The sequence below is a fragment of the Vanellus vanellus genome (genome assembly GCF_965231255.1).
Source record: "Vanellus vanellus genome assembly, chromosome: 28".
Taxonomy (NCBI): Eukaryota; Metazoa; Chordata; class Aves; order Charadriiformes; family Charadriidae; genus Vanellus; species Vanellus vanellus.
In genome coordinates this window covers 1,933,727-1,960,792 of record NC_138933.1, presented here as the reverse complement: position 1 = coordinate 1,960,792, position 27,066 = coordinate 1,933,727, and the positions used below count along the sequence as shown (strand labels likewise).

The 27,066-nt window shown below is 53.2% G+C and overlaps 1 protein-coding gene across 1 annotated transcript; it reads right to left on the bottom strand.

Moving 5' to 3' along the window:
• Positions 1 to 255: 255 nt before the first annotated feature.
• SPATS2 (spermatogenesis associated serine rich 2) lies at positions 256 to 23,841 on the bottom strand (the record flags this gene model as incomplete). The annotated part of the gene is made up of 12 exons (XM_082496486.1): positions 256 to 1,427; positions 2,225 to 2,439; positions 2,890 to 2,992; positions 4,410 to 4,519; positions 5,712 to 5,770; positions 11,191 to 11,326; positions 12,457 to 12,669; positions 12,925 to 13,183; positions 14,357 to 14,406; positions 15,363 to 15,471; positions 15,753 to 15,832; positions 23,817 to 23,841. 12 exons carry the CDS (start codon positions 23,839 to 23,841, stop codon positions 1,119 to 1,121), a joined length of 1,668 nt encoding a protein of 555 aa, XP_082352612.1. The 3' UTR covers positions 256 to 1,118.
• Positions 23,842 to 27,066: the final 3,225 nt, after the last annotated feature.

Sequence of the window (27,066 nt, the reverse complement as noted above, 5' to 3'; positions counted from 1 at the left end):
GAAGGCTCCGGGGAGACCTCAGAGCCCCTTCCAGTGCCCAAAGGGGCTCCAGGAGAGCTGGGGAGGGACTCCTGATCAGGGAGGGGAGCCACAGGATGAGGGGGAACAGTTTTACACCGAAAGAGGGGAGATTTAGGGGAGATATAGGGGAGAAATTCTTCCCCGTGGGGGCGCTGAGCCCCTGGCGCAGGGTGCCCCGAGGAGCTGTGGCTGCCCCATCCCTGGGGGTGTTCAAGGCCGGGTTGGACGGGGCTGGGGGCAACCCGGGACAGGGGGTGGCACTGGGGGGCCTTTAAGGTCCCTCGTGACCCAAACCAGTCTGTGAGTCGATGATTTACTGGTGGCAGCAAGGCACAGACAGCGATACCCACCATGAACACCGTCTTTATTCATACAGCTATAATGACTGTCGCAATCTCCACCCGGTACCCACCTAGGATTAGCTCTGCTAATTGGTATTGCTCTAAATTTAATTTAGGGAGGAAGAAGAGCTGGAGAAGTGGGGGGAGGCCGGGCAAGGAGGGGAAGGGAAGAGAAGAAAGAGACTCCCAACATAAAGCCCAGAGAAGAGCAAAGTGTGTGGACAAAGTGTGCAGGTCCCCGGAGGGGATGTGGGGCAAAGTCCTGCCCGTCCCCAGGGGAGGGGACCCCCACAGTTCCCCCCTCCAGCTCTCCCCAGGCCCCGCATCCCAGCACTCATCATCCTCGCTGCCAGCAGGAGGGATGGGCTGTCACGGACGCTTCCTCCAAGGCGAGGAAGAAGAAAAGACCCTCGGGGGCCGAGTTCTGGCCAGCGCTGCCGGCGACTGCCCACAGAAAGGCGATTTCTGGAGGGGAAAGAAAAAAAAAAAAGAGCAGAAGAGACGGCAGCGTGGGGGGGGCCCGAACCCACTCAGAGGGCGCAGCGCGGGCGGGAGAAGAACACAAAGCAGACGGAGCTGAGGGGGAAAGGAAGGGAAAAGAGGAAAAAAAAAAAACAAAAAACAAAAAACCAACCAAAAAACCCAATGGCACAAAAAATGAGAAGTGTAAACTTTCCTTCGTTAGTATCCTAGCTAGGAGCTCCCGACAGTCTGGTTCCACGCGGGACGCGTGGCAGGAGGCAGAGCCGGGGGGGCTCAGGAGTTCGCTCCCTCCTGCCGGCTGGGCCGGGGCTTACGCTGCGGGAGCCCCTTGGTCTCTGTGCCGGCGGGAGGGGGACCGTGCCGGCCCGGCTGCGCCGAGGCACCGCCGGCACCCGTGCGCTGCATCTGGCCGGGACTGCCGGCGGGGGCTGCCAGGGGGGAGCTTTGCCGCCTGCCGTGGGCCTGGCCCGGCCCGTTCCTCTGTCGGTTGGTGGTGTTGAAGCGCCCGGGAGTCGGGGGGCCGATGTGGCGCTGGCCCTGGGACCTGGACCCCGCTCCTGGTCTCCTGGTCCCCTGGAAAGGCTGAAACAGAAGAGGGGGGGAGTGAGGATGGGCCGGGGGCTGCGAGCCCCCTACGCACCCCCACCCCTCGTTCCTGATGGGGATGGGGGAAGCGGAGAAACAAAACCCCCAAACTCTGCTCTGGAACAGGACCATCAAGGCTGCGCTCCGCGGCTTTCATGTGTCCTTCACCCGGCTCAGGGGGGTCCCCACAGCAGAAGGACACGGAGCTGTTGGAGCGGGGCCAGAGGAGGCCCCGGAGATGCTGGGAGGGCTGGAGCCCCTCTGCTGGGAGGACAGGCTGGGAGAGGGGGGGGGGTCAGCCTGGAGAGGAGAAGGCTCCAGGGAGACCTTATTGAGGCCTTCCAGTGCCTAAAGGGGCTCAAGGAGAGCTGGAGGGGGACTCTGGGTCAGGGGGGGCAGCCGTGGGACGAGGGGGAACGGTTTTACACTGACAGAGGGGAGACTGAGATGAGATGTGAGGAAGAAATTCTTCCCTGTGGGGGCGGTGAGCCCCTGGCGCAGGGTGCCCCGAGGAGCTGTGGCTGCCCCATCCCTGGAGGGGTTCAAGGCCGGGTTGGACGGGGCTGGGAGCGACCTGGGCTGGGGGGAGGTGTCCCTGCCCAGGGCAGGGGGTGGAATTCAATCTTTAAGGTCCCTTCCAACCAAAACCACCCTTCTGTCATTCCATGCCCCCGCCGCTGCCCAGCCCTGCGCAAGTCCTGGCAGCAAAGGGCAGGGAGGGAATCCAGCCCAGGAACCGGGAGAGGACCCACAAACACGGAGCAAGTTTCCCCGCAGTGTCACGGTGCGGTTACCTCTCGGGAAGGCTGTGGAGGGCGGCCGCCGGCGTTCCCCACGGACACCTCCGCTGAGGACGAGGGCTTCTTGCCGGCGGTGGTAAGGCTGGCGGCGGAGGCAGAGGCACAGGCAGGGGCAGAGGGAGAAGAGGTCTCGCTGGGACTGCTCAGGGACGCGGCTGTGACGGAGCTGCACCGCGATCGGGTGGAGTAGCTGTTCTTTGGGTGGGAAACTGGAAGAGAAATACCCCAAAAATGAGTGTTCTGCAGACGGGACCCAGACCTCTTGCCCTCCAGCCTCCGGACCCCGCTGGCTACAGTACTGCTGGGGTGGAGGCGGCTCTTGGCTGGAGCCAAAGGCTCCAAGGGACAACGGAGCTTTGTCTGGCAGGATGAAGCTTTGGTTGTGCAAATGGTAACGAAGGGTTTGGCTAACTGGGACCAGCGCTGGACAGCGACTGAAATGGGCACAGACCGCCCCCGTGCCACGGGAGGAGCGTCCGCTGCAAGGGGAGGGCTGGTTCCTCTCGCCACTGCTGAGCAGAAACAACGCGCCCCAACCAGACCCCTCCCAGTCCCGCCTCTATCAAGTTTTGGGACACAGGCGAAGGGTTTTGGTGACAGCAAGGCTAGCAAAGGGGTGACGGACACCTCGGCTCCTCCCCGCCTCCCGCCCGGCTCACCTTGGCCGAAGGAGGCGATGCTCTTCTTCAGCGCGTCGAGGTCGCAGGTGAAGCGCGCCACCCGGCCCAGGTCCTCATCGTACTTCCGTTCGCTCACAAAGTGCTTCACAGAAAAGGCAAAACGCACATGTTAATTCAGTCTGCGCACAGGGACAGAAAACGGAGGCAACAGCCTCCCGCTTCGGCCCCGGAAGGGGTATCCCAGTTGGGTACTGCTTGAAGAAAACAAGTCTCAGTGAGAAGGCGGACGGCTACGACTTACGGAAACAAAAAATACACTTTTTTTTTTTTCAGTGCGATTTCCACCCATACGCACAGAGCCTTCCCCAGGCTGCAGCAGCCAAGACGCAGGTTAACGCAGCCCCACGGCAGCCCCACGCCGCCCGGCTGCCATCCACGGAACTAGACAGGGTCTGCGGCAAAGCTCACAGGTTTCTGAGCTGCACTAATCCTGCGGCGGTCGGGGGGAGCAGTTATAGTTTTCAAAACCAGAGTTTAATTGATGCAACTTTGTGCTGACCTCTCGTGGCAGGAGCTGGGGCGCTGGAGAGGAGAAGGGTTTTACGGAATAGGAAAGTCACTCGGGCGCAGCAGGCGGGCGCTCCCCGCTTCGGGGGAATGGCAGAGGTCGGCCCGCGCCAGCGGGAGGTTTTCACAACCGCTCTGAGCTCAAAGCCGCGGCCCCGCTGCCTTCCCCACGCTCTGCCGGTTTGCGAGGGCGGGAAGTTGTGCTGCACACACCGGGGTTAATGTTTGGCCCATCGGTTGTGGGCTCAAGTCAGTATTTTACAAACCAAGTATTTCACGTTAAGGTGTCCCGAATCCCGCGGCGTGGCTGCGGACAGCAGCCTGCACAGCGCTGGCAGTGAATTCAGGAATGACAGACGCAAGAGAAGACCCGCACATGACACAAAATTGCATTCAGGAGTGTCGGAAACCCGGAAGGTGACAAAAAAGCGTCCCCCCGTTGAGTCCGGTTTGGGTTCACAGCCTTGCTTAGCGCTGGAAGCTGAAGCCTCAGGCCACGAGAGCCGACCGAGAGTGAACTTTCTGATAAAACTAACGCTGCGAACACAGAACTCGCCGAATCCAGGAGATACGAGCGGAATGATGAGGATAAAGATCAAGGAAACAATTCCAAGAGAACGAGGTAACTCCAGAAGGTGGCCAAGCCTGGTGACCAAGAAAACCAGTAAGAAACCAGGAGATCACCGACCAGAATTGAGGAGTTGGACTTGGGGATGGGGTACAATGGGGGGGCGCAATCTGGGGTAGGGGTCCCTCCTCGGAGGCACCAGCTCGAGCTGCTCTGCGTGTCGGGGAAATAAACCCCTTAATTTACTCAGCAGATGGGCGACTCGTCTTCTTCGAGCAGGAACCGAGGGCCGGGCCCTGCTGAGGTGGCACCCGCACAATTCCCACCAGGGGCTAGATGACTGCCTAATTCCTGCAACACCGCTTTTGGGTGGGATTAGATTAGGACCAGGCTGGATGAGAGAGAAGCAAAGCGAAGAGCTCACCTTTATGTCGGCTCTGAGCTCGACCAGCTGCTCCTCCGACATTCGCACCGCCACATCAGTCATCTTCTTCAGGGCTTCTGCCTTCTTCTGGCGGCCGACCAGAATTTCCACTGCAAAACAGACCGCGGCTTAGGCAGCCTCCGCACCGACGCAGCGTTAAACAACCCCGGCCCCGGCGCGCAGCACCTTATTGGTAAACGACAGGTTCCCCCGTGTCCCGGCAGACAGCGCGGTGCCAGCTGCACAGCGGCCCCCGCCGCCCCCTCCCACGGCCGTTTGCATCTCCACACATGGCCCAAACCTGAGCTGTGAGCTGAGTCCACGAGGGGCACCGCACACAGCGTCGGCGGAAGCTTTGCTGCTCTCCCCAGGCGAACCGCTTCCTCGCTAACCCTAAACCCCGCGTTTTTCATAGAATCACAGAAGGGTTTGGGTTGGAAGGGATGTTGAAGACCATCTCATTCCACCCCCTGCCCTGGGCAGGGACACCTCCCCCCAGCCCAGGTTGCTCCCAGCCCCGTCCAACCCGGCCTTGAACCCCTCCAGGGATGGGGCAGCCACAGCTTCTCGGGGCACCCTGCGCCAGGGGCTCACCGCCCCCACAGTCAAGAGTTTCTTCCCAATATCTCATCTAAATCTCCCCTCTTCCAGTTTAAAACCATTCCCCCTCATCCCACGGCTCCACTCCCTGACCCAGAGTCCCTCCCCAGCTCTCCCGGGGCCCCTTTAGGCACTGGAAGGGGCTCTGAGGTCTCCCCGGAGCCTTCTCTTCTCCAGGCTGACCCCCCCACCTCTCCCAGCAGAGGGGCTCCAGCCCTCCCAGCATCTTTGTAATGCTCCTCTGGTCCTGCTCCAACAAGTCTGTGTCTTTCCCTTCTAAGAAAGGTTGGATTAGATGATCCCCGCAGTCCCTTCCAACCTGCCATTCTACGGTTCTGTGACGACTTAAACAGTGGCGCTCAGTGCTGCGGGTGTGAGGGTCCCCGTGGGTCAATTCCCACGCCCTGCCCAGGAATGCTGAGATTTTCGGGAACAGAAGAGTGCAGTTTACATCTCCATCCTCTAACGAGGGCAGAGAGCAGTGGCCTCAAAGAGGACAATTGGTGTCAACCGTGTCAGGCAGCAAACATAATCCAGTCACAACATATACGGCTAACTACAAGCCACAGGGCAAGTTCTGTCTGGGTACAATGTGGACGGGAGGTAAATCCCAGGAATCTGCTTTAGGGGGGCTGTGTCTGAGGAGTGCGGCAACACCTACGGCTCTTCAGGCGGGCACTCGGTAAAAAGACAGAGTCTTACTCGCTTCTGCTTTCACTTTGTCCATTTCGGCCAGCAACGCCACCTCGCGATCCATAAGGCTGGGGGGGAAATACAGAGAAAGGGAAGAGATTTAGCAACAAAGAGGACAGCAAAATCTTACTGCAAGAAGAGGGTCGGGCGGGTTTGCAGGCGCGCCGGCCAGCGGGGAGAGACCGGCAGATGGCGGCAGGAGCCCGTCACGCTGCGCCGCGCACCCGGCTTTTGTTCTGGGAGCTGAGGAGTTGTGCGCAGGCTGTGCTGGCGTTGGACGGGCTCAAGGCTCGGGTCACCGCAGAGCACGGCGCAGCGTTCCCAACCCGCTGGGTACATGGTCACCTTACCCCGATAAAAGTCGGAGCCACCTTGGCAAGGGGAGAGGGAACGGTAGCTGTGGTGGCGGGGGGGGGGAAGCTGCACGCCGCTGGACTTTATTGCCAAAGAAAACTAGGGCACAACGTTTGAAAGAGTCACTCAAAATACAGAACGAGTGAGCAGCGGGGCAGGACGAGGATCTACGATGGCCGGAGCGGGTGGGACGCCAGGCGTTGGGGCAGCCGTCCCCTCCAAGGCAGCCCCTCAGGTGCCAGGCTGTGTGTGAAGCAATGCTTCGCTCTGATGCCCTCATCAGCTTATTTAATCCTAACAAATCGGCCCGCCAACCCAGAAACACGGATTCGGGCTCTCTATGCTGCCTCTCAGGAGACGCGCACCCTGCTGATCCCCGCAGGGCTGCAGGACCCACGGGAGAGCGTGCGTACCCTTCCGCACGGTGCGGTGGGTACGGGGACACGTCCTCCTGCCTGTCGCCACCACGCAGCCAGCGGGTCACCCGCAGCCACGCAGGTCGACAATCCGTGACTCTCTTACAGTCTGAAGACTTTTTGACCGTGGAGGGAACACCCGAGTGGGTCACAGCGAAGCATCTCCACTCGCCAGGAGGCTCAAACGGTGCCTCGAGTGTGTCTGTTGCCATGAGACCGCAATTCCCCCGGGGCATCACGGTGGCAGCCTTTACGCAAGCAGAACCGCACAGCTACTGCCGGGCCAAATTTAGCAACTTCAGTCTATGGAGCACCCTCCGGTAAGGCGAAGCACCCAGCAACCTTCCCATAACTGCTGCTCACAGGCCGTGCAAAGAGGGCTCTTGCCCCTGGAGACGTGCACATCCAGTTACAGTGGAAGCAGGAGGGGAAATACCAGTCCTCCCATTCCGGACAGGGGCAAGTACCGGTGGCAGCTCTGTTTTTCGCCGTGAGGAATCCAGCCCCTTGCAGACACCCTCCCTGCAAACGCTTCTTTTGTGCTTCCCTCGAAGCTACGCCTCCAACGCCCTCAGCCCTGCGCTGCTGCGGCTCACCTTCGCTCGGCTGCTGCCAGCGGCGCGAACGCATTCAACACCCAACCTATTAATAGGGCTCATTTCAGTTTCTGCTTTCTAAATGTACAAGCAGAAGTCTTCCTCTCGCACGGCGGCTGTACGATACCCGCAGCACAGACACTAAACGGTACTCGGAGATACCAGCGGCACACAGGGTCAGCCCTTCCACAGCGACCGCACGTTTTTTTTTTTAGCGAGAAAGGTTTGCTTGAAAATGGGAAGAATATTTATTTTAGCGACCGACTGAAAGGGAAACCACAGAGCATCTGAAATGCAAACTCAAACCACCGCTCCCGCTCCTCTGCATGTCAGAGAAGGCTGAGGCAAGATCAATTTAAACAATTCCCTCTGAACAGCAGCTTTGACATTTGGCTTCTTCTGTTGATTTATCGCTCTGTCCATCTGCCTTTTCAGGGCAGGAATTGTTTCTGCTCGTAGCACAGCAGGGGCCTGATCCAGGTCAGGCACTCTCAGCCCAACTGCGCAAATACAACAACGCGTGTCAAAAGCTGCGCTAATAAGACTTCACCTTATTTCCAGCCATCCCCAGAGCGGCTCAACCTGGCTCCCCAACACCGACGGGCAGGGTGAAGGCAGATACCCCGGCTGCCTTCTGCCCAGAGCCACGTCAGCAGCAGGAATCCCCCTGGATCTCGGAGAGATACGGGTCGGAATGCGGCCTTAATGATTAATTCAAGTGTGGGAACAGCCTTGCAGCTCCCCGTGCCGCAGAACTCGGTTGTGCTACACCTTACCTTACCCCAGTGCCTCCTCCCTGAACACACAGGCACCCGCCCAGCGCCCGCACAGCCAACACCCGCTTTATACGGGTCGTTTTGGGCTTTTTTCCGCCAGGCTGCAGGCACACACGCACGCACCTTGGCACAGATCGCAGCTTGCGTCTCTCCGTAATTTCATTTACTCAGCAGAGCTCAGCTGGAGTCCTTTACCCAATTTTACAGCTGGGCTGGCTGAGGGACAGAGGTCAAGCGGCTTCGCCTGAGGTTCACGTGATGAGCGACTCGGATCAGACCCCACTGCTTCTCCATCTTGCACGGCTTCTCCTCAAACTAACCCAATTCCTTCTGCCGGATGCGTTCGGAAACACGCCTGCCTTTCTCGACTGCTCTGTCCTGGGTTCCCACGCAGGATGGAGAGCGCATCTGCCCCCGCCAGACGGACCGGGCCTTAAGAAAGGACATTTAAGAAGTGCGCAAGGAAGAAAAAGGGGAAGCAGATAAACCAGCAACTGCTGGAGATGAAATGACACCGAATCCTCAGTTGAGACCCAGCCATTAGGAGAGATGCTCTCAGCTCGGCCGAGCAGCGCCTGCAAGACGCTGTCTGTTCGTGGAAGACAGCGGCCGTTTGCACAAGCACGCTGAGGGTTTGGGGTCAGTTTTCCTTGGGGCTGAAACACAAACGATCTCAAAGACTGACCGCGGTGGAAGGCGGCTGGAAGCGCGCCTGGCCGCTCCGCCACCAGGAAGCAAGGGCGATCCGCAGCACGGGGCACGCAGCGGCGATCTCCGCAGCGAGAAACCTCAAACCCTGACTCACACCCACCGCAGCACGCGCTGCTTAAGTTGATCTTACCCACACCACGCACAACGGCTCGGGGTGGTTCCCCCCCCCCCCCCCGCGATGTGCTACTTTCCCTGTCAGTGGATAGCAAAATATTCAGGGAATTTAGGACTATCAGGATTCCCCAGTTCAGGCTACCTGATCATCTCCAGCCCAGAGGAGCAAATCCTCTCCAAAAAGGAAGCCAAAGCAGCTGCTGCTACATCTGCCACTCAAAGAAGACGGATCTCAGGTATCTGCCAGGCACAGCCCCGGCATTAGTCTCCTTCCTCACCCTCACCTACCGGCAGACCACAGGTCTAATATCAGCACACGCTGTCGAACAAGAGAAGGTGAAGAACTCTAGGAAGCCTCACTGGTTATAAGGACACGCGATGGGCAGCCCTGAGGCACGAGTTACACCAGTCCAAGCTTTGCTACTTAAATATCCTATTTCAGTTGAACACACCTGCTTTTAAACCAGGTTCTCCTTCGGTAGAAGGCCAGCTGGGGAGGCAATTCAGCAAGAGGGTTTAACTATTGCATCCTGCCCTGCGCCATAGGATTTAAAAATACACTAATTATTCTCTGGGTCACAAAGGGAGTTGGAAAAACAAACAAACAAACAAAAAAAAACCAACAAAAAAAATATGTGAAGGTACGATTTACACCTCAGGTCACCGGCAGCTGCATCACTTTCGGGAAAAGGAAAGTGAATCTCTTTCAGTGGAGTCAACGCTTATCGACTGTGCGGACCCGGCATCCTGCTGGGCAGCTCCTTCACTCGGCATTTGCCGAAGGAGGTTCCCGGTGGCCCCGTTCCAGGCAGGCACTCTCCTCCCCGCTCACGGAACTGCATGTCCTGCTTCACCCGCTGCCGCTGGGCTTATCGGAGCAATGCTGCGGGACTGGACTTGAGCCTTTACCCTTTCCGAACGTGACGCAAGCGTTTTATGGATGATAACGTAAGTCAAAGGGCGAGGAATTACTTATACGGAACCAGACACGTTAGCCAAAAGAATGACATTTTCCATACCGGGGAGAGATTTTTTACAGATGTTGTAACTGTACAGAGGGGCAGACAAAAAACTAAACAACAGAACCCCACTGTAAACAGTGATAATATTGAATCAGTATCAGTATTGACTCAGTAGACAAAGCCACTAACAAAGTAAGAAATTATATTCATAAAAACAAACGTGGGTTTGGGCTACAGCTCCCTCAGCTATTGAGAAGGTAAATCCCTCTTACACCGCAGCTTTTCCCAAAGACGGGAGGTGCCGGGAGCTCCACGAAACGGCAGGTCAGGGCGCACGGGCACCCGGAGCCCTGCCCCGCCGCTTGCTCTAGTGTCCTCAGGTAAGTCTAAAAGTCATCTATAAACATCTTCGTCAGTATTTTTAGCACACGGTGAATTTAAGTGCGGGACAGCGTTCCACTGCCTTCGGGAGAGAGCTTCCCAGTGGCAAAGTTCAACGCAAGTGCGGGCACAAGAAAAAGTCTGTCCCGAACAACCGAATTTGCCGAAAGGCTTCAGCGCGCAGCTCCCTCCGCCGCCACCGCTCACCACGCTGGCCTCGGAGGCCACACGCAGTTTTCAGACACAGACAGCTTTTGACACAGATTTGCACGTCTGCCAAATATCTACTTCAGTCCTCCGATGCGATAGCAGCATTTTAGTTCCTTGTCAAACGTTTCTCCTTGCCTGGAGTGAGTACTCTCTGTGCAGTTTCTTATGAATATTTCTTCACCAAAAACAACCGTATTTGTGTAACCAAGAAGAACAATTTCTTAGTAATGGATTCAATCAGCCAAGACGGCAAGCGTTCCTGATGTTAGGCCTTTCGGAGTATCGTCTTAAAGCACTTATTCAAACCAATAAAGACGTTCATTAAAAAAAGACCCGATTACACTCGCTGGGAACATCATGCACAGTATTAAAAGCTTGGCTTAAAACGGGGGAAGCAACGCTGTGCAGGATGATCTTTGATGTGTACTTATACCTTCAAAAGGATCCCTCTCTTCCAGTCCACGTTAAGGTTTATGATAATTTGAAGATATCAAATATGAATGTTTGTTTCTAAAAGGCACATACTACCGCACCCTGAGCTCCCAACAGTTCCCCTTCCACACAGCCAACATTTGTACCTGGCTCAGTATGTCACCTGGCGAGTTCCTCACATTATCAGCGTCTGAAATGACTTTAGGTCCGTCTTGTACAGACACGGAGCCACAGTTTGGCAAAGACCCCGAGGGACACACCGAAGCGGCGCGTGAACATCCCACCGCACGTGTGGGACGACAGCCCCAACGCAGGCCCTGCGAAGCTGCCCGCAGACACGGGCTCCTAAAAACCGCACAGCGCGGGACTTCAGACTCCAGTTTACAAGACGCTGACCTCCCAGACGCTGAAGAACAGTGCTTGGGTGGTACGGCAAACACGAGCATGTCGTTAACCCGACTGGAAAGCTGAAGTCTTACTCCAAATGTATTGGTCTTAATCCTTAACGCCTGGATCCCTCCCTATGTTTAACTTACCTACTCTGCAGCTCAGCAAAGACCTGCTTCATCTTCTTAATGGAAGCATCCATTTCCTCCTTCACCACCACCCGGTACCGAGCCAGCGAAACGGTGCAGCGCTGGAGATCCTTCACTGATTTTTCAATATTAGAACCTACCAAGAGACAGAGTGAACTCAAACAGCCACGTCAATCACGCTGCGAAATCCTCCCAGCAGGGATAAATCTAAAGATGGCTTTCCCTCTTATTTTAAAACTATTCGCCGCTTGGTTTTAAATTTTTCTTTCCCTTCCCCATTACAAAGGCACCAGGTTCAGCAGGGACAGTTTAAGAGATTTTCTTTTTGGGGAAAGTTTTCCCAGGGCCGGTAGAATTTCCTTCGACGGGCAGGGATGTCCCTCCACGTTTTCAATTAGACAAGAGAAATCAGATGCATCTCTGAGTTGCTTTTGTGCTCGGGACCGGAGACAAGCGAAACGTGGTCTGCTCCAACGACCGACACTCCGTATCGCTAAATGATACGAAGTGAGTGTTTGCCTGGGGAAGGGAATTATCTTGCAAACTAAAATTAAGGCTGTTTCCTCAAGCTGAAAGGACTGGTTAGACGCCGTGTCCGAGCTCACCAGTGGGACACACCGCCTCGCCCCGGCTCTCCGGAGCGGTTGCCCCCTGCCAAGCTACATTAACAACCGTTCATTACAGCTCTCCCACGCAGCGAGGAGGTGAGCTACCACCACCTCATCTCCCTAAGCGTAACAACCGCCGTCACCACCGGGGTCTCTGTCCCCACTTGTTACCCTAAGAACTCAGCTGTGGAGAAAGCACACAAAAGAAGGAGGGGGGGAGGGGGGGGGGAATAAATCCCGTAGACGGAGGCTGTCACTTCTTGTAACAGGGCTGGGCCGAACTTCTGGCCTTCCGACAAATTCTCACAAAAGATGAGAAACAACCTAAAGGCTCTGTGACGGAGCACACAGAAGAATGGGCTAAACGTATGCAGCGAGACCGGCTGCTTCCTCCCCAGCTTCTCTCACACATATGGGTTCGCTGCTCCAGGCACTGCATCTAAACTGCTGTCAAGATTCCCGCTGCGCGCAGGGGAGAGGAGGAGTGGAGTGCAAGTTACTGGCCAGATAATAAGAAGCGTGTTAGCTTGCATTAAAATCAAAGTCCAGTACGCCTCACCGCTGCGTCTGTCAGTGACACGGCAGAAGAGGCGGTGAGAATTTGGCCAGCAGCAACCTGCTCCGACACGGGAGAGCGCGCAGACCCTCAGGGCCTTACCCAGCTTCTTGTTTGCAGGTGAGAGCGGAGCATCTTCCAGCCGCGTTACGGAGAGGGAGGCGGGAGTTGAATTGCTGGCTGCTGATCTGGACAGAGACCTGCTAGCGCTCCTCTGCTCAGGCCGCTGTCTAAGAGACGAAGGGCTCTGGGAAGGATGCATGATGAGCGATTTTGTGTCAAAGTCTGCTATTCCGTTCTCTAGTTCAGGCACTGCTGTAGAAAAGCACACTCGTTTAAAGGGGAACACGAAGAGGACAGCAGAACGCTGACCGCCTCTTTACCACAACAAGCAAAAAAAAAAAAAACCCAAAAACCCCAAAACAGAAGTCAAGGCGAGCTGCCCTTCCCTGAAGAGCCATCATCCAAACAAAGCCGTATTTAAAGCTGACCCAAAACCGAGCAGGAGGCAGCTCCTCTGCTTTTTAAGCGCTCGGGGCCCATCTCCTGCGCTGCTTTACAGAGACTAACCTGTTCTATCAGGCATGTCTGGTGCAGCAGACTCGCAATCCTCCAGCTCCCTGGCATCAATTGAAAGTGCATCCAAACCTTCACTGAGCGAGTCCACAGACTCCGTGTCGTGGGCACAGCCGTTGACATGGAAACCGTTAATTCCACCCTTCTCCGAGTTTGCCGACTGCTCCTCTTCAGTGGACACCAATTTACCGGGGTCTGGGAGGCCAGGGCTCGATTCAGCTTGCGGTTTCGGTTTGGTTTTCTTCTTCTTGTTCTAAGGATTAGGTACCCGCACCACAAAGGGAAAAAAAAAACCACACAAAACAAAACACGTTAAGCTTAATTCCTGAAGGGAAAATCAAGCTTATGCTTACTGGCTGAAAGTGGCCGAATTAAGTGCTTTTTGAGCCAGCCTGGCTGTTGATCCTATTAACAGTAGGAGGGATTTATTCAACAATGAGGACAGATATAGTGGCATTAACGAGGCGCAAATACATTATCCTCTCGCACGGTGTGCCAACGAGAGCAACGGCTGTCGGGTGAAGGCTGGAGAACTGATGGGAAGCACCAGAGAGGTTTGCGGCTGTAACCCACCGCACCAGCCGGGTCGCTGCTGGGGGCGCTCACTGCCGAGGCGCCGCTTCCCGGGTGCTCTGCCAGACCTGGCGCGGCTAAAACTTCCCTCATTTCCCCGCACAGGGCCATTCAGTCACATTCTTCCCCCTCCTCTCCATTTCACCCTGGTGCTTTTCACGTATTCAAAGGAGCCCTTTTGAATAATTATGATTTTATTCTTGTCCTGGTGGATTTAGATATTATAATATCAAGTACTGAAACTTTGCAAATCTTTATTTAACCCTTTCACAGAGGCCTGAGCAAAGAACCAGGCAAAACACTCGAGAAAGCTTATGTGACAGAGACATATATTTCCACAGAGCTCAGCATTAAACGCAACTGTTCAGCTCCAAAGGTTAGCGATGAAAAATGGAACAGCGTGACTATCTCAACAGTGAATTACAGAGCTCTGTTGAAATAAATGGACCTGATAAAGATTTACTTCGGTGTGGGGCTGCGCGTGTGGATTCGGGGTCCTGCAGAGGGTCAGCAGAATAAAAGCAACTGCAAGGGCAGAAAGTCTAGAACCTTTTTTTGCAGATGCTACATTCGACACGACGTGTCTGACAGCTAAATTAAATGCAAATGTGGTGAGATGATGTTATTTACAACTTGCACCGAAGTTACCGTGTAAATCATTGCCCCGAACAGCGAGGCACCCGTGAGCCCAGCGATTATCTCGGTGCACCAGCTCTGCTAACACCGACATACACCTTTGCTCTTCGGTTTCTTTTCCCATGTAAATCGTGAGGAATGTGTACCATTCTCTGTAGCCTAAATCCTCGAAATAAAAAGATAAATGCCTTAACAAAGCATATTTAGAAAGTGTTACCTTTTTTTTGCCTGTTACAGTCCATTCTTTCAGCACTTCACTGGCATTGCCTGAAATGAAATGCAGAGATGAGCAGTGGACACGGCATCCAGTCCAGTTCCTTCCCAGTCACGTGGACGCGCCTCCATACTGGAGCCAGCTGAAACACCTCCTGCAGCTGAGTTTCAAATCTCTGAGTTGGTGTAATAAAAGGATCGGTTTCATTTTTGCTTTGGGAACACTGCTGAACAGGACTACTCCCTGACAACGCAGTGCCAGCTCTTTCCAGGAAAAAATAAAGAAAAAAAAACCAAAACAACCTTCTCTCTGGCTCTGTCATACTAAAGGTTTGGGTACTTGGAACCCTGCTGGAGCGTGTTCTAACTCGAAGGTTGCGTTCAGGTCAGATATCTGCCAGCTTTCTCTCCGCAGAGACGCTGAGCGTGTCAGGATGCCCCCAGCCTGAGGAGTAGCTGTCATACCTTCTGCAGGCCAGAGGCAAAGCGCGGCTCTCGGCAACGGCCAGTGCAGAAATAAGAGCTGCAAAGCGACAGGCACTGTCACCAGCAACAGCCTGTTTTTTTCCAAGGTCAGAAAATCCATCTAACGCAACGCAGCGTGTCAGGCAGACCCAAGAGAGGATTTGCCAGGCAGGTTTCAAAGTACACACAGCACCTATCGAAGCTGAAGACATTCCCATTTTGTACACATGAACAAGAGTTTCTGTAATCGAGTATCAAACCTCCTTTATCTAAAGGGCTATCAAATGCTTATCTCTGCCTTGACCCCTAGTTCGACACGCACCAACTAAAACTTGGGAAGAGACTCATCCGTTAGTTATCTTTACGGACAGAGCCCAGACTTGGATACGCTGAGAAGCCACAGGAGCTTCCGCTGCCTGGCGTACCCGCTGCACACAGCGCTTTCTGCGCAAAGGCTCCTGCTGCTGCTGCTGCAGCAGGTCCATAAACACGGTGCATCCGGGTTACGAAGCCGCAAACCCCACCACCGAACCAGCCGCGGTTACCTTCCATAAACGCCTGCACTGTTTTGTCCACGCAGTTGTCAAAATGCTGCAGCACGAGGACAATCTCATTGTTGCTCCTGTTGGGGACTATTGCACGCACCGCGCTGATCTAGGGGGGAGAAAACAGGGGAACATGTCAACCACGGGCTTTGCCCCACGGGGAGCCTGCAGCAACCCTTCCGCAAGCAGTCTAAAAACCGTAACCGATGGCCTCCTTATAAAACTTTAATGTGCCAGGACGATTTAGCCTGAATAAAATTTTGCTTTTGACAGAGCTGCAGTTAGCTCCCGGACAGAAACATATTTCATCCCAGAGAGGAGACGAAGATACAGAGCTCACGAGCTCTTCCCTGGCACGTGGCGAGTTAAAGTCTCAGAAGACACATTTACCTTCTCCTTCATGTTTTCAAAGGTTCCTCCTTGGGCCATCACAGTATTGGACTGCACATCAAAAATAAACCCAGACGGATCTGTGAAGACAAAGGAGAGGGAAGCTCTCTTCTGAACACCAGGCACCGAGAGACAGTTAGAAAGATACGAAGCAAGAGGTCAGCTCCGCGCTGCTCCTCTGCCAAGGAGAAAATTGAAATCCTACAAACGTACGGTGTTCGCTGGCTAATTCCGTCATATGGTGGTGGGCAGAGGGTTAGTAGCTGCTGAGAGTACAACGGCTGCTATCCCAGCCTGGCGTAAGGGCCGGACCCTGTTCAGCCGGGTAACCCCAGCAGAACGCGGTTTGCCAGTGCCCCCCACCGAACTCAAGGAGCCGATTCACTCCTCAGCTCTGGGTCAGCTTCAACCAACCAACCAAGCGCAGATCAAAACCGCAAGCCACAAAAACACAAGCCCCAGGAGGGCTGGTGCGAAAGAGCAGGTCGCCGAAGCAGGCCAGCCCAGTCCCGCTCCTTCGCTTCCACATTAATCCTTCACCCAGCCCAGCAATAAAGAGTTAAGAAATGCGCTAAAGCCTTCGAGCAGCGTGGTTAACAATTTCCTCCACCTGGAGATACAAATGGCAAGCAGACTGATAAATGGGTTTGAAGATCCAGCAGCTTGTGTTCCCTGCCAGCTATGATCTCCAAGGTAATGCTTCGATGTTCCAAAAGAGACCCATAATTGAGACAGCCACCACCAACGGGTTCGCTCCCTGCCAGCGAGCAAAGGTCACATAAATCTGCAGGCCCCGCCATCTCACCGAGAGATCCTTACAAGCGCCTGGTATCACAAATTCACCCTCCATTTGCCTGCTAAAGGTGTGAGTGGGCTAAATTTCAGGTTTGCTAAGGAAAAGCTGTTCATGGATGTGTTTTACTATGACAGAACGTACTTCAAATCAGTATTTTAGCCACATTTGGGCTCGGGAAGGACACGTGTCCCTGGGCAGCAGCCGACGGCGTGGCCCCAGAGGTTTTAAGCGTTCCTGCTCTGCATCACCAGCCCTTTGCTGGGGAGGACGAGGGGGAACGGCTTTAAACTGGAAGAGGGTAGGCTTAGATTAAATATTAGGAAGAAATTTTTCACTTTAAGGGCGGTGAGCCCCTGGCGCAGGGTGCCCCGAGGAGCTGTGGCTGCCCCATCCCTGGAGGTGGTCAAGGCGGGTTGGACGGGGCTTGGGGCAACCTGGGCTGGGGGCAGGTGGCCCTGCCCAGGGCAGGGGGGTGGAACGAGATGGTCTTCAAGGTCCCTTCTGACCTAAACCATTCTATGAGTTCACAAAACCTCCAGCAGATCTCCAGACCCCCCAAGGAGGGCACTCGATGCCTTGAGCCCAGCACGGCGCCAGGGCAGCGCATGACACCGGTTCTTCTGCAGAACTTCTCAGGTGGGTTCCTAAAGCCGCCGCTGCCCGGTGGCTTCAGGGACCGCCTGGAGGAAGGGACACTTCGAGCAGGTCAGGGTGCCCTGCGGGGACGCTCACTCGGTCACTGCCCTTTCTGCTTTAGCTCAGCTGATATTCCGAGCTGCTGATTCATGTTCTTTCCCTCACCTCCTCTAAATAACTCGTACGCGATTTTGAGACACACCATTGACTTCTGCAGTTCCCAGACATTGATGTAGCATTTAAACTGAGATGCCTCCAAATACAGTGACAGAATTGTGAACATGATGGAAAGGTCAGCCTCTTATTAAGGCTACAGATGAACGGTTAAATTCTTCCTCGCGCCGTCCTCACCCGCTTCAGCCCCATGAGCAAGATTTTCTCAACTTTCCCAAGCTCACAGAAGTTCAAGCTACCAACTTTCTAGTCCTTAATCTTGTAAATGGCTTTCAGACTCTCATCACCGAGTGAGAATTAGCAATCTTTTTTCAAAATCTTCATCGCAGAGCAGCCACCGAGGGCCCAGGTGCCAGGAAAGATGAAGTTCAGCTCCCCCATGCAGCACATTTTCAGCTGCTCAATCCCATCCCTTTCCCACATCCCAGTTTGTGCTTGGTCTTACAGGGGACTCAGCTCATCGGCACCTCGCTCCCGGCCGCCTCTCCAGCTTCCAGCCGCTTCGCTATGACCTGAGTCCTCCTGGTGTTAAAGTGTTTATCATGCAAAAATTATGCAACGGAGACTACGCCGTATACATTTGATATTGCCCTTGAGCACTCCCGAGCATCATTAAAAGGGCTGCTGGCGCTCAGGTCTCTTGCGACGGTGGGTATTTGCGAGAAGGGACAGAATTTAAAATGCTCACGCCCACGTGGACACAAGTCTGGCGGCCACCAGCGGCTTCAAGATTCTCGAATTAACAACCTCGTGGGAAAGGAAAGCTCCTTCCCAAAGCCAGGGCTCAGACTATGCATGTCATGTCTGACATGACGAGTCAGTCAGACGCTCGGACTGATCTCTGTTGCATTAAAACACACACCATGCAGCGCTACCCTGTTGATTTGATGCGATAAACCCCAGAGACGCCGCCAACGGCCTTAATTGCTTCTCTGTTCATAACTGCATCCTCCAGAAAAACGAGGTGGCAAGAAATCATTCATCCCAAATCATTTACTTTTGTGTTTCAGTGCTATTTATTGGACTAAAAACACAGGATCTCTTAAACAGAACCACTAACGATGCCAGGAAGAATCCACCCTACCAAATATCAACCTGCTCCTCCCGTAACTCCGCTAATTAGTCCTTTCTGTACGAAACACGTGCAAGAATTAAAACTACAGACCTGACAAATGCCTGCTCTGCTTCCTGGGACACGTGAAATAAAACAACTTCACACCCGACACCTCAACAGGGGCCACTATTTCCCCCCTCAAGCCCCCGGGTCAAGCCAAGCCGAGTCCCGGCTCGCGTCTGAGCCACGGCAGGCAGTCATTTCGCAAGGAGACACGGAAAAGAAATCAAAGCACCGGCCTGAGAGCCACGCAGACTTCGTCCCAGCCAGCCTCACCGAGCACGCTGTCCCAAAGCGTACAGCGGGATTACACGTAGCTCCTCCGAGGCCAGCCACCGCTTCATCCCCGCCGCACCCACTCAGGGGGAGTTTGCACAGTAAAACAGCGTATGAAAATAAAAAAAAAAATCCTCCTCCAAACATCAGGTTCCCCCTCCTGCGCCAGCCAGGACATCCGCAGGCGCTTTGGGGAACCGGACAGCACACGCGCCTCAAGTGCTATACAGTCGAGATTAAGTTAAACCCTGAAACATTTATAGACTCTGTGGCTTTTCAGGTCACCGGTAGCCGTGCCGGCTCTCCCAGGGATAGCGCGGGAGACCTGGGCTAATGTGAAATAAAAAGCTCTTAAAGAAATGGCACCTCGCTGCTCGCTCAGAGCAGCTCCAATTTGCTCTAATTACAAGCATCTTCAGCAGTCTCCGCGTCGCGAGGATCGGGAGACGGCCGTGCCCAGGACTGCAGAGGTGACTGGACAGGAATTAATGCATCTTCCCAGGGCAGAGGAAAGAAGCCAGAATATCATTATTCTCGGTCTGTGCTTGCAGTCATACCAAAATACCTTAAAAAAAAAAAAAAAAGAAAACAAACCAAACAAAACACACACCACCATCAGGATTTCTGAAAAAGGTGCTACAGAAGGGATTGCGTCTGTGGGCGCTTTCGGTGGTCGCGCAGCTCCCAGGGCGTCGGGCACTGCCCTCGCAGCGAACAGACCCCCACAGGCTGCGTTCCCCACCTCTCCTGTCGTGCTTTTCCTTACAAATTCCATCAACACATACTGCTATTTTTTCCCCTGTAAGAACAGTTCTCGCTAACAGGCAACAGAGGCACCAATGCTAAGCTCTCTCCTCGTGAATTCGACAGAAGTAAGGACTAAACTGGGATTCAAATCAATATTTCTGGGTTTGCTGCTGTCGAGACAACATTTCATTGATATCAGAAAAAACCACACAGAAACATCAACTTTCACCACGATCCGAGGGGAAGAACATCACAACCACGCGCCACCCCAAGCCCTCCCTTCCCCAAAGCCCGTTAAGATACGTGAGCAGGTCTGCGGGGTCACTACGCTGTTCTCGCTCAATTTCTGTCCCTGGGCGCATTCGAAGTCGGGGTTTGGTACCTCGATCAGCTGTTGCGGAAACTATTTTAATGCCCCAAGGACAGCCCTGCGATATTCCTGCAGCGCACAGCCGGCGCACGGAGCCGGCAGCTGCAATTCAGAGTCTCCTCTCAACAAGAAACGCCACTTTCTTGCTTATTTTCTCAATCAGGTTTCAAGGGGCCAAGCAGCCCCCGCGGCCTCCTCGGTCCAAACCCGACGTAGGTTGACCAGGGTGTAATTTCAAAAAAGAAAAATGTGCTGTGTTTCAGATAGAATAAGGCCACGCAGGCAAGAGAGGGACTCACGATTTGAAGAACTCGTTCTGAGGTGAGCAAATTAAACCTTCCAGATAGGGGACCTCAGAAGGATCTGCTGAGCTGGCTGGCGGCGGAAGAGTCAGCCCCTGTGTTAACGTGGGTTACCCTCCAATGTAACGCCATACTCATCCCAGGGCTTGGAAGAGTGGAAGAAAACAAGAAATTAAACGTGGAATAAAAATCTACTTCTTGAAAATCAATTAAAATAAACCCAATGTTGTGCTACTAAAACTGGGTATTTCTGCCCCAAAGGCAAAGGGACTCATCCGGAGGCAGCTCTCCCGTCCCGCTTCCCAGGGGCAGGGGACGCACTTGGGGCGCAGGTCTCGTGGTCCCCGCGGTGCCACCGGCCCGGTCCAGCCGTGGTGGGCGCGTTGCCATTTCCCGGCCACGGCCGGAGTTTTAACCTGCACTCCGCCTTCTGCTTCGGACACAGGAGAGCGAAGGAAGGCAATCGGCTTCCAGCGGAGCTGAGGCAGCGAAGCCAAAGAGCCATTACAGTAATTTGAACTGCACGGCACTGTCTTCCCCCGCCCATCTAATTTCCAGCTACGCATAAAAAATGAAAAATTAAATTAAACCCGTGCACTTCCAGAGCGTCGCACCCTGCGGAGCGACGCAGCTGAAGTCCCCGTGAATTCCTGCCATCGCCTGCGTCCCCGTACCGCACCCGAGCCCCCTCGCAAGCCGGGGTTTGATTTATCGGGTTACAGAACACAGGTCCAATATTCGCCTTTGTGCATTTTCAACGTAACTCACAGCAAGTGCTGCCCCGCAGTGTAACCCCCCCATCCCCCCGTTCGCCCATCCCACCAGAAGTTAGCAAACAGCTCCCGACCACCCCAACCAGCCCAGCCTGGCTGCTGCAGAGCGGCATCTTCCGCTGGACTGATGCGCCGTTAAACAAAATAGGAGCCGAAAACGACATTTCTCTCACGTTTGCGTTTTTTGTGATGTGCAGGCTCCCTGCTGCTTAACACCACTCCCTTCCCAGCGGCTGATACCAAAGACCTTTCACCTTTACGAAATTCACATCGGACAGTTTTCCATCAACTGAAATGGCTCCTTGATGCATCCGCATGAGTAGGAACCCGAGCGCTGCTTTATTCAGGAACTCGGCACGCCTAAAACCGTGGCCGACGTCCGATGGAAACAAGATTTATGTGATTGCTTTGTATCTTGGGGTCACCAGTTATTCCTGAGCCTGGTGGCTGCTTTCACTCAAATCAATTAATCGAGTCAGAAGGGAGATGAGGGGGAGAGCACATGCTTCGCGCGGGGGGAAAGCCACAAGCACCAAGAATCCAAGATCACTTCCGAGAGCAGCAAACCACCAAACCTACTGGACTCTGGGGAAGAGTTTATTTGAGATCTGCATCCCTGACACTACCTTTACTTCCAGTTTCTAAATTGTCCCTTACAGAATATACTCAAGCTGAAACGCGCCATGCAGTATAACCCAGTACGGACCGACGGGCGGGTGCACACACTCAGACCTTGAATGGGGATGATGACACCCTGGGTTTAGAGATTGAGGGGTTTTCTCCTCAGCACAGATCTTTGGAGTGAAGACTCACTTACAGCCAGCAATATTCAGGAGCAGAACATGATTCTGTGCCCAAACTTTGCATATACATTTTCGCAAGACTTAAAAATACCCTTCTGCACAGCTCAGATGTTCGCTCTGTTCTGTGGCACTTCTAGGAAGGAACAGGTGGGCTTCCCATTCGGTTTCGGAGCGGCCGCGTTATTAAAAATAGGTCTGTCTCGTCCCCTCTCTCTCAACACTTCTCAGCAGCCCTTTGTTACCCTGCAAAGAGGTTTTGTTTTGCTTTCAGAAAGAGAGAGAAACTGAGAAGACATCCCTTACCTGGCCAAGGTACAGGCCTTTACGGAGGACTGGAAAAATATTTGTTGACCACATTAACATTCTAGAGCAGCAGAAAAGTAGTAATTGAAAATTCAATCACAGTCCAAACAGGACAGGGCACCGCCGGAGGAGTCTGCAGCTTTAACTCTCCCCTTCCCTCCTGTCCACATCGCACTGCAGCGCGGACTGGCCATCAGCCTGCTTAACAAAGCAGGGCGTATTTTATATCCCCGGTGGCAGAGCGGATTAAAGCCTACTCTGCATTCCTGCTCGGTGTCAAATATTTATGGCCAAGATCCCTTTACTTTTCTTTAGGAACCCGACCCACGCCAGTGCTTCCCGGCACGTTCTCCCCATGACACACTCTGCCGAACACCATCGACGGCAGGAGTTGGGCCGGTTTTCGCCAAACCCCCCAGTCCCTCAGAGGAACCGCTTCCCGCGGTTTCCCCAGTCGTCCCCTACAGATTTCTCACGCCGTTCCCCTCCCTAGACCCGTTAATTCTCTGCTGCCGTTTCAAGGTGTGTTTTTCTCTCCACATCTACTCAGCACCGACGACCGCCAGGCGCCGTTTGCAGCATCAGAGAGAAGGTGATTTCTTAATGACTTGTACTGAGGCTTCCAAGAGCACAGATACAAAGACAGCATTTTAAAAATCACTCAAAAATTATCCTATACAATAATTTCCATAACTGTCGCTAATTGCTTTGAATCATGTATGGATCTAGCTGTCAAAGGACGGCTGGGCTCCGCAGGTAGACACCGTTTTATGCCAAAGCTGCTAGGAAAAAAAATAAATAAATCTACAGAGAACAAAAGCGCTTCTCTTGAGGTAGAGGACATGAATTGTCAAACCCATTCGCCTTAAATTATTAATTAGTAGTCCGCTCAAATAAAAAGAAAACCATAACCCTCAGCCCTCCTTCTCCCTCCCCCCCACTTTGGAATTAATGTTTCACACACTACAAATAAGATCCCTCCCCGAAATCAGCTGCTCGACGCCAGAACAGCTTTGCCACTTAACATGCGACGGCAGAAAAAGGAAAACCAGCCCGGGCATTTGAAGACAAAGCAAGGGAAAAAAGCTTCTTGCAAACGCGCTCGTCGCCCTTCTGCACCTATCGAAGGAAAAAGATCTAAATAGGTCTGGTTTGAATCCCATCGCCAAGAGGCGACGACCTGAGCGGAGCTATCCCACCTCGATTCCACAGCTTGTTTCATAACTGGATTCCTGGCAAGCGGTTGCCACAGGCAGGACAAGCAGCTCCAAGCCCGAAGCCTGCCCCGAACCCCTGGTGTCCGCGGGGCACTCGAGAGGGTGGCCAGGGGCTGCCCGGGAACACGACCGGGTTTTGGTAGAGTTAATCCCACGGGAGAGCCGGGCCCCGCTCAGGTTCATCCCGCCCATACCCAGCCAGGGGAAGGAAAACACAAAAGTTTGGCTCTGTAACTCTTCCAACTACTAAACGGTATTTTTTTTTTTTTTTTCCTCCTGTTGTCGGGCCGTGAAAGCGATGCAATATTACCATTATACAGGAACTCCCGAGATCAGAACTGTCCAGCTGGACAACTGAAATGCTACTAAAAATGTCACAAAACCCAACAGGTTATACGATGTCACTAAGATAGTGACAATAAGCTGTCAAGTGACAGCAGCAGCCTTGAAAGGAGTATAGCAAAAGCAATTAACCCCTTTCCTAATTGATAACTTTGGAATCGATAGTGCTGTTTATTGGCATTTGATTATATCACGTTCACACGCATCTTACCTTTTGTATTTTGCTTTTTAGACATCTCCGCGTGTTCGCTCTGATGTCGAGCGATACAGGAGGGGGGGGAAATAAGAGAGTCCTCGCCCTTGAGCAACGCAGCTGGCAGCTGCAATTCGCACACCGCCTTGTATCAGCGCGGGAAGCGGCAGCTCGCTGGTTTGGGATGGCAAAATCCCAGCTGCAAGGGCAAACGGGGTCTGGAGTTGTCAGAAATCTGCTGACAGGCCAGCAGAGCACTACAGCTCCTTCCTCGGAAAAGCAAGTTCTTGTCACGAAGCCTGGCTGCAGCGGTTGGTATCGGTCTTTTCGGGTTCTGAAAATGAAAGAAGAAAAAGAAAAAAAAACACAAAAAAACAGAAAGGAAGTAAGAAAATTGCTGCTGGACTAGCCAAGGCAGACCCTGCGCCTCCCGGCTTGTCAGAGAGGTCTTGCTTGTGCTTTTGAAGAGTAAAATTTCTATTTTGTTTAAAAGTGTGGTGAAACAACTAGCCAGGAAAAAAAAGGAACAACATTAAATATAAAGCAACAAGAGCCCTACAGAGTTGGTACAGTTTCAACAGGCTTCATTCACAGCTACTGTAAGACACCGTCACTTAAGCATGCAAGCGGTAGAATCAGGGAGGTTTAGAACCCACCATAAAAAAAAAACCAAAAAAACAACATTTACACAAACGCCAGCGTTTACGGCCGCAAGAGCCATCAGACACAGTGGGCCGAGAGCGTGGTTCCTCAATGCTCACAACAGCGCGAACTCTAAAACCTCTCGTGCGTTACCGCCACCAGCATCCCAGGGAATTCGCTGTGCTGCCTGCCCCCAAAAGCATACAATTTTAAATGCTTATTTCGACGGAGCACGGAAGGCAAACCTCCCCCAGCGAGGCGGCGCAGGGGCAGCTCCGTGTGGCATTACATCTGTGCGGTTTCCTTGTGCTCCCGGCGGCGCCCCTGATTTCAGGAGCCGGGGAGGGCAGGGGCGGCAGGCACCACATCAAGTCGGATGACAGGTTAAACAAAGAACAACAGGACACACAAGGTAAGGAAACAATAGAGACCTCTCTGCCACGGCAAACCCGCCTCACCCCACGGAGGGATCCGGCCCCCGTTACAAAACCTCGAAGCCGTATTCACAACGGAGCAGGAAAAACACAAAAATCGCCATTTCAATATGTAAAACGCAGGTAACCAAAGGGGCAAAATATTGCAGTAAACGTCAGGAGACCTCGTATGTTTTAGCAAAACCCACACGCTCTCAAAAAATGAAATGACAGCATTGAGAAACACGCATCTAATTTGCTCCAGAAATAATTAGGAGTTCAATTCCCATCCACCCCAGTGACCAGGATTATTTTTAGGGATATGGTTTACGTGTCTAAGGAACACAGCAACGCTCCTGCAACGCAGGAACGGCGACACGGCCCCAGGGGTCATCGACAGGGTCCTAACGAGACTGTTTTGATTTAAAAATAGACGATTCCTATCATTAGAATTTTCCTTTATTAGCTACACCGGAGTTCAAAACTTATTTCTAACCAGTGACCCCAGCAATCTAAACCTGGGACAGCCACCACTCGCTGTCTGCGCAAAAAAAAAAGACTGCAAAAGAATTTTTTTACCTGTGAAGTGAGTCCCGACACGAGGGGTGGTTACAAACTCCTGCCTCGCCGCCTTCAGCTCTCCCCGTTAAACGCCTTCATTCGGTTTGATGCCTCGAGGCACTAAATACCACCTCGTAAAAATTGCGGCATTTGAGACTCTGCTCAAAAATACAGAAGCCGGAGAATTTAGCGAGGGATTAAGCTGCCGCGTCGGGATGCGAGCGGCCCCCGAGCTCGACGCCTGGAGACTGCCGGCAGGTCGAGCTCTGAGCTCCGCCGGCCGTGTCGGCGCGGCCGATGTGATTTGGTTTGCACGATTACACCCAAGTTTCACTTCCCTGCCTGCCTGCTTTTGTGTCCAGACCAGGAAACGCTCCGCAGGCAGCGCAGCCGTCCAGCTGCCGGGAACCGCCGGCACCTCCTGAGATTTTCAGATAACGTCGGGTTGCGGAGAAGGCGAGCGCTCACGCACTGACCTATGACACCAGAGCTAAACGCCTTCTGTATATATATCGCTCAGAGTTTTAAAAAACAAACCAACAAAACAAAACCCCCACTATTGTGCTTTAGAGTTGTCTTTATAATTTCATTTTTTAAATAAAGACGAGCACGCTTTAATCCGGAGGGAGCGCGGAAACACACAGGTACTGACAAACGCCCGTCACATCGCGCTTGAGAGTACTTTACGTGAACTCCCCCACGTCGACTCAAACTTAATTCGTGAAACAAAGGAACACTTCAAAACTGCCTCTGCATGTACGTCCCCGCAAAGCAAATAACTGCGGGAACACTTCATCCAGACAGTGTCTAGAAACAGGCTGTAAAAAACCCAAAAGTTGCCAGCAAAGAAGTTATCAGGAAATCTCAAAAAGCCTGAAAAACACTACATCTTATCACCCAAGAAATATAGTTTTATCCACTTCAAAGGAGAAAAATAAACAGTAATTAAGTCTTGGGGGGAAAACAAACAACAGACAGCAGGTTCTGAATTACTCTTTGGCAAGCTAAATTCCGAGTACAAAAGTAATAAAATAATGGACCGGCAACAAAACCCCACTGATATAACTGACGGGTATAAAATGGCAAATCTTTACTCCTTGATGATGCAATTAATATTTCAGGCGATACGCCCCGTGGTGAGAATCTAGAGCCAGACAGTCACAAGCAGCTCCGGTTCATGCCGGAGTCGGGGTTCAGGCTGCCGCGCCACCGGCCTTTCGCTCAGCGGCTCTGCCGGCAGATGGGCTGGAAATTTCAAGGCGGTAATTAGCAGGGAACCTCAAACAGAGCGGCGCGAGGGGGCTGTAAAACACACACGCGTTTTTAAAACCCAAGTGGAAATTTCAAGACTGGTAAAATAGCAAAGGTTAACACGAGTTCAAATAAACTCGTTACAGGCGGCGAGCTCCTTCAGATGAGGGCAATATACAGCTTATGCAGCGCGTACGTGTCTATGGAAACAGTAAAGCATCGATACAAAAACGTCAAGAAATCTACCTGCAGGATTAAAATAAAATATTGTAGATATAACAGAATCAACGGGGGAGCGATATAACCCACAGAAACCCAACTCCCTCCCCTTACGGACAGAGCAACCAAACTCCTCCCAGAGCCGCCAGCGTTCAGCCCGCGACAGAAAACTTTTCCTAAGC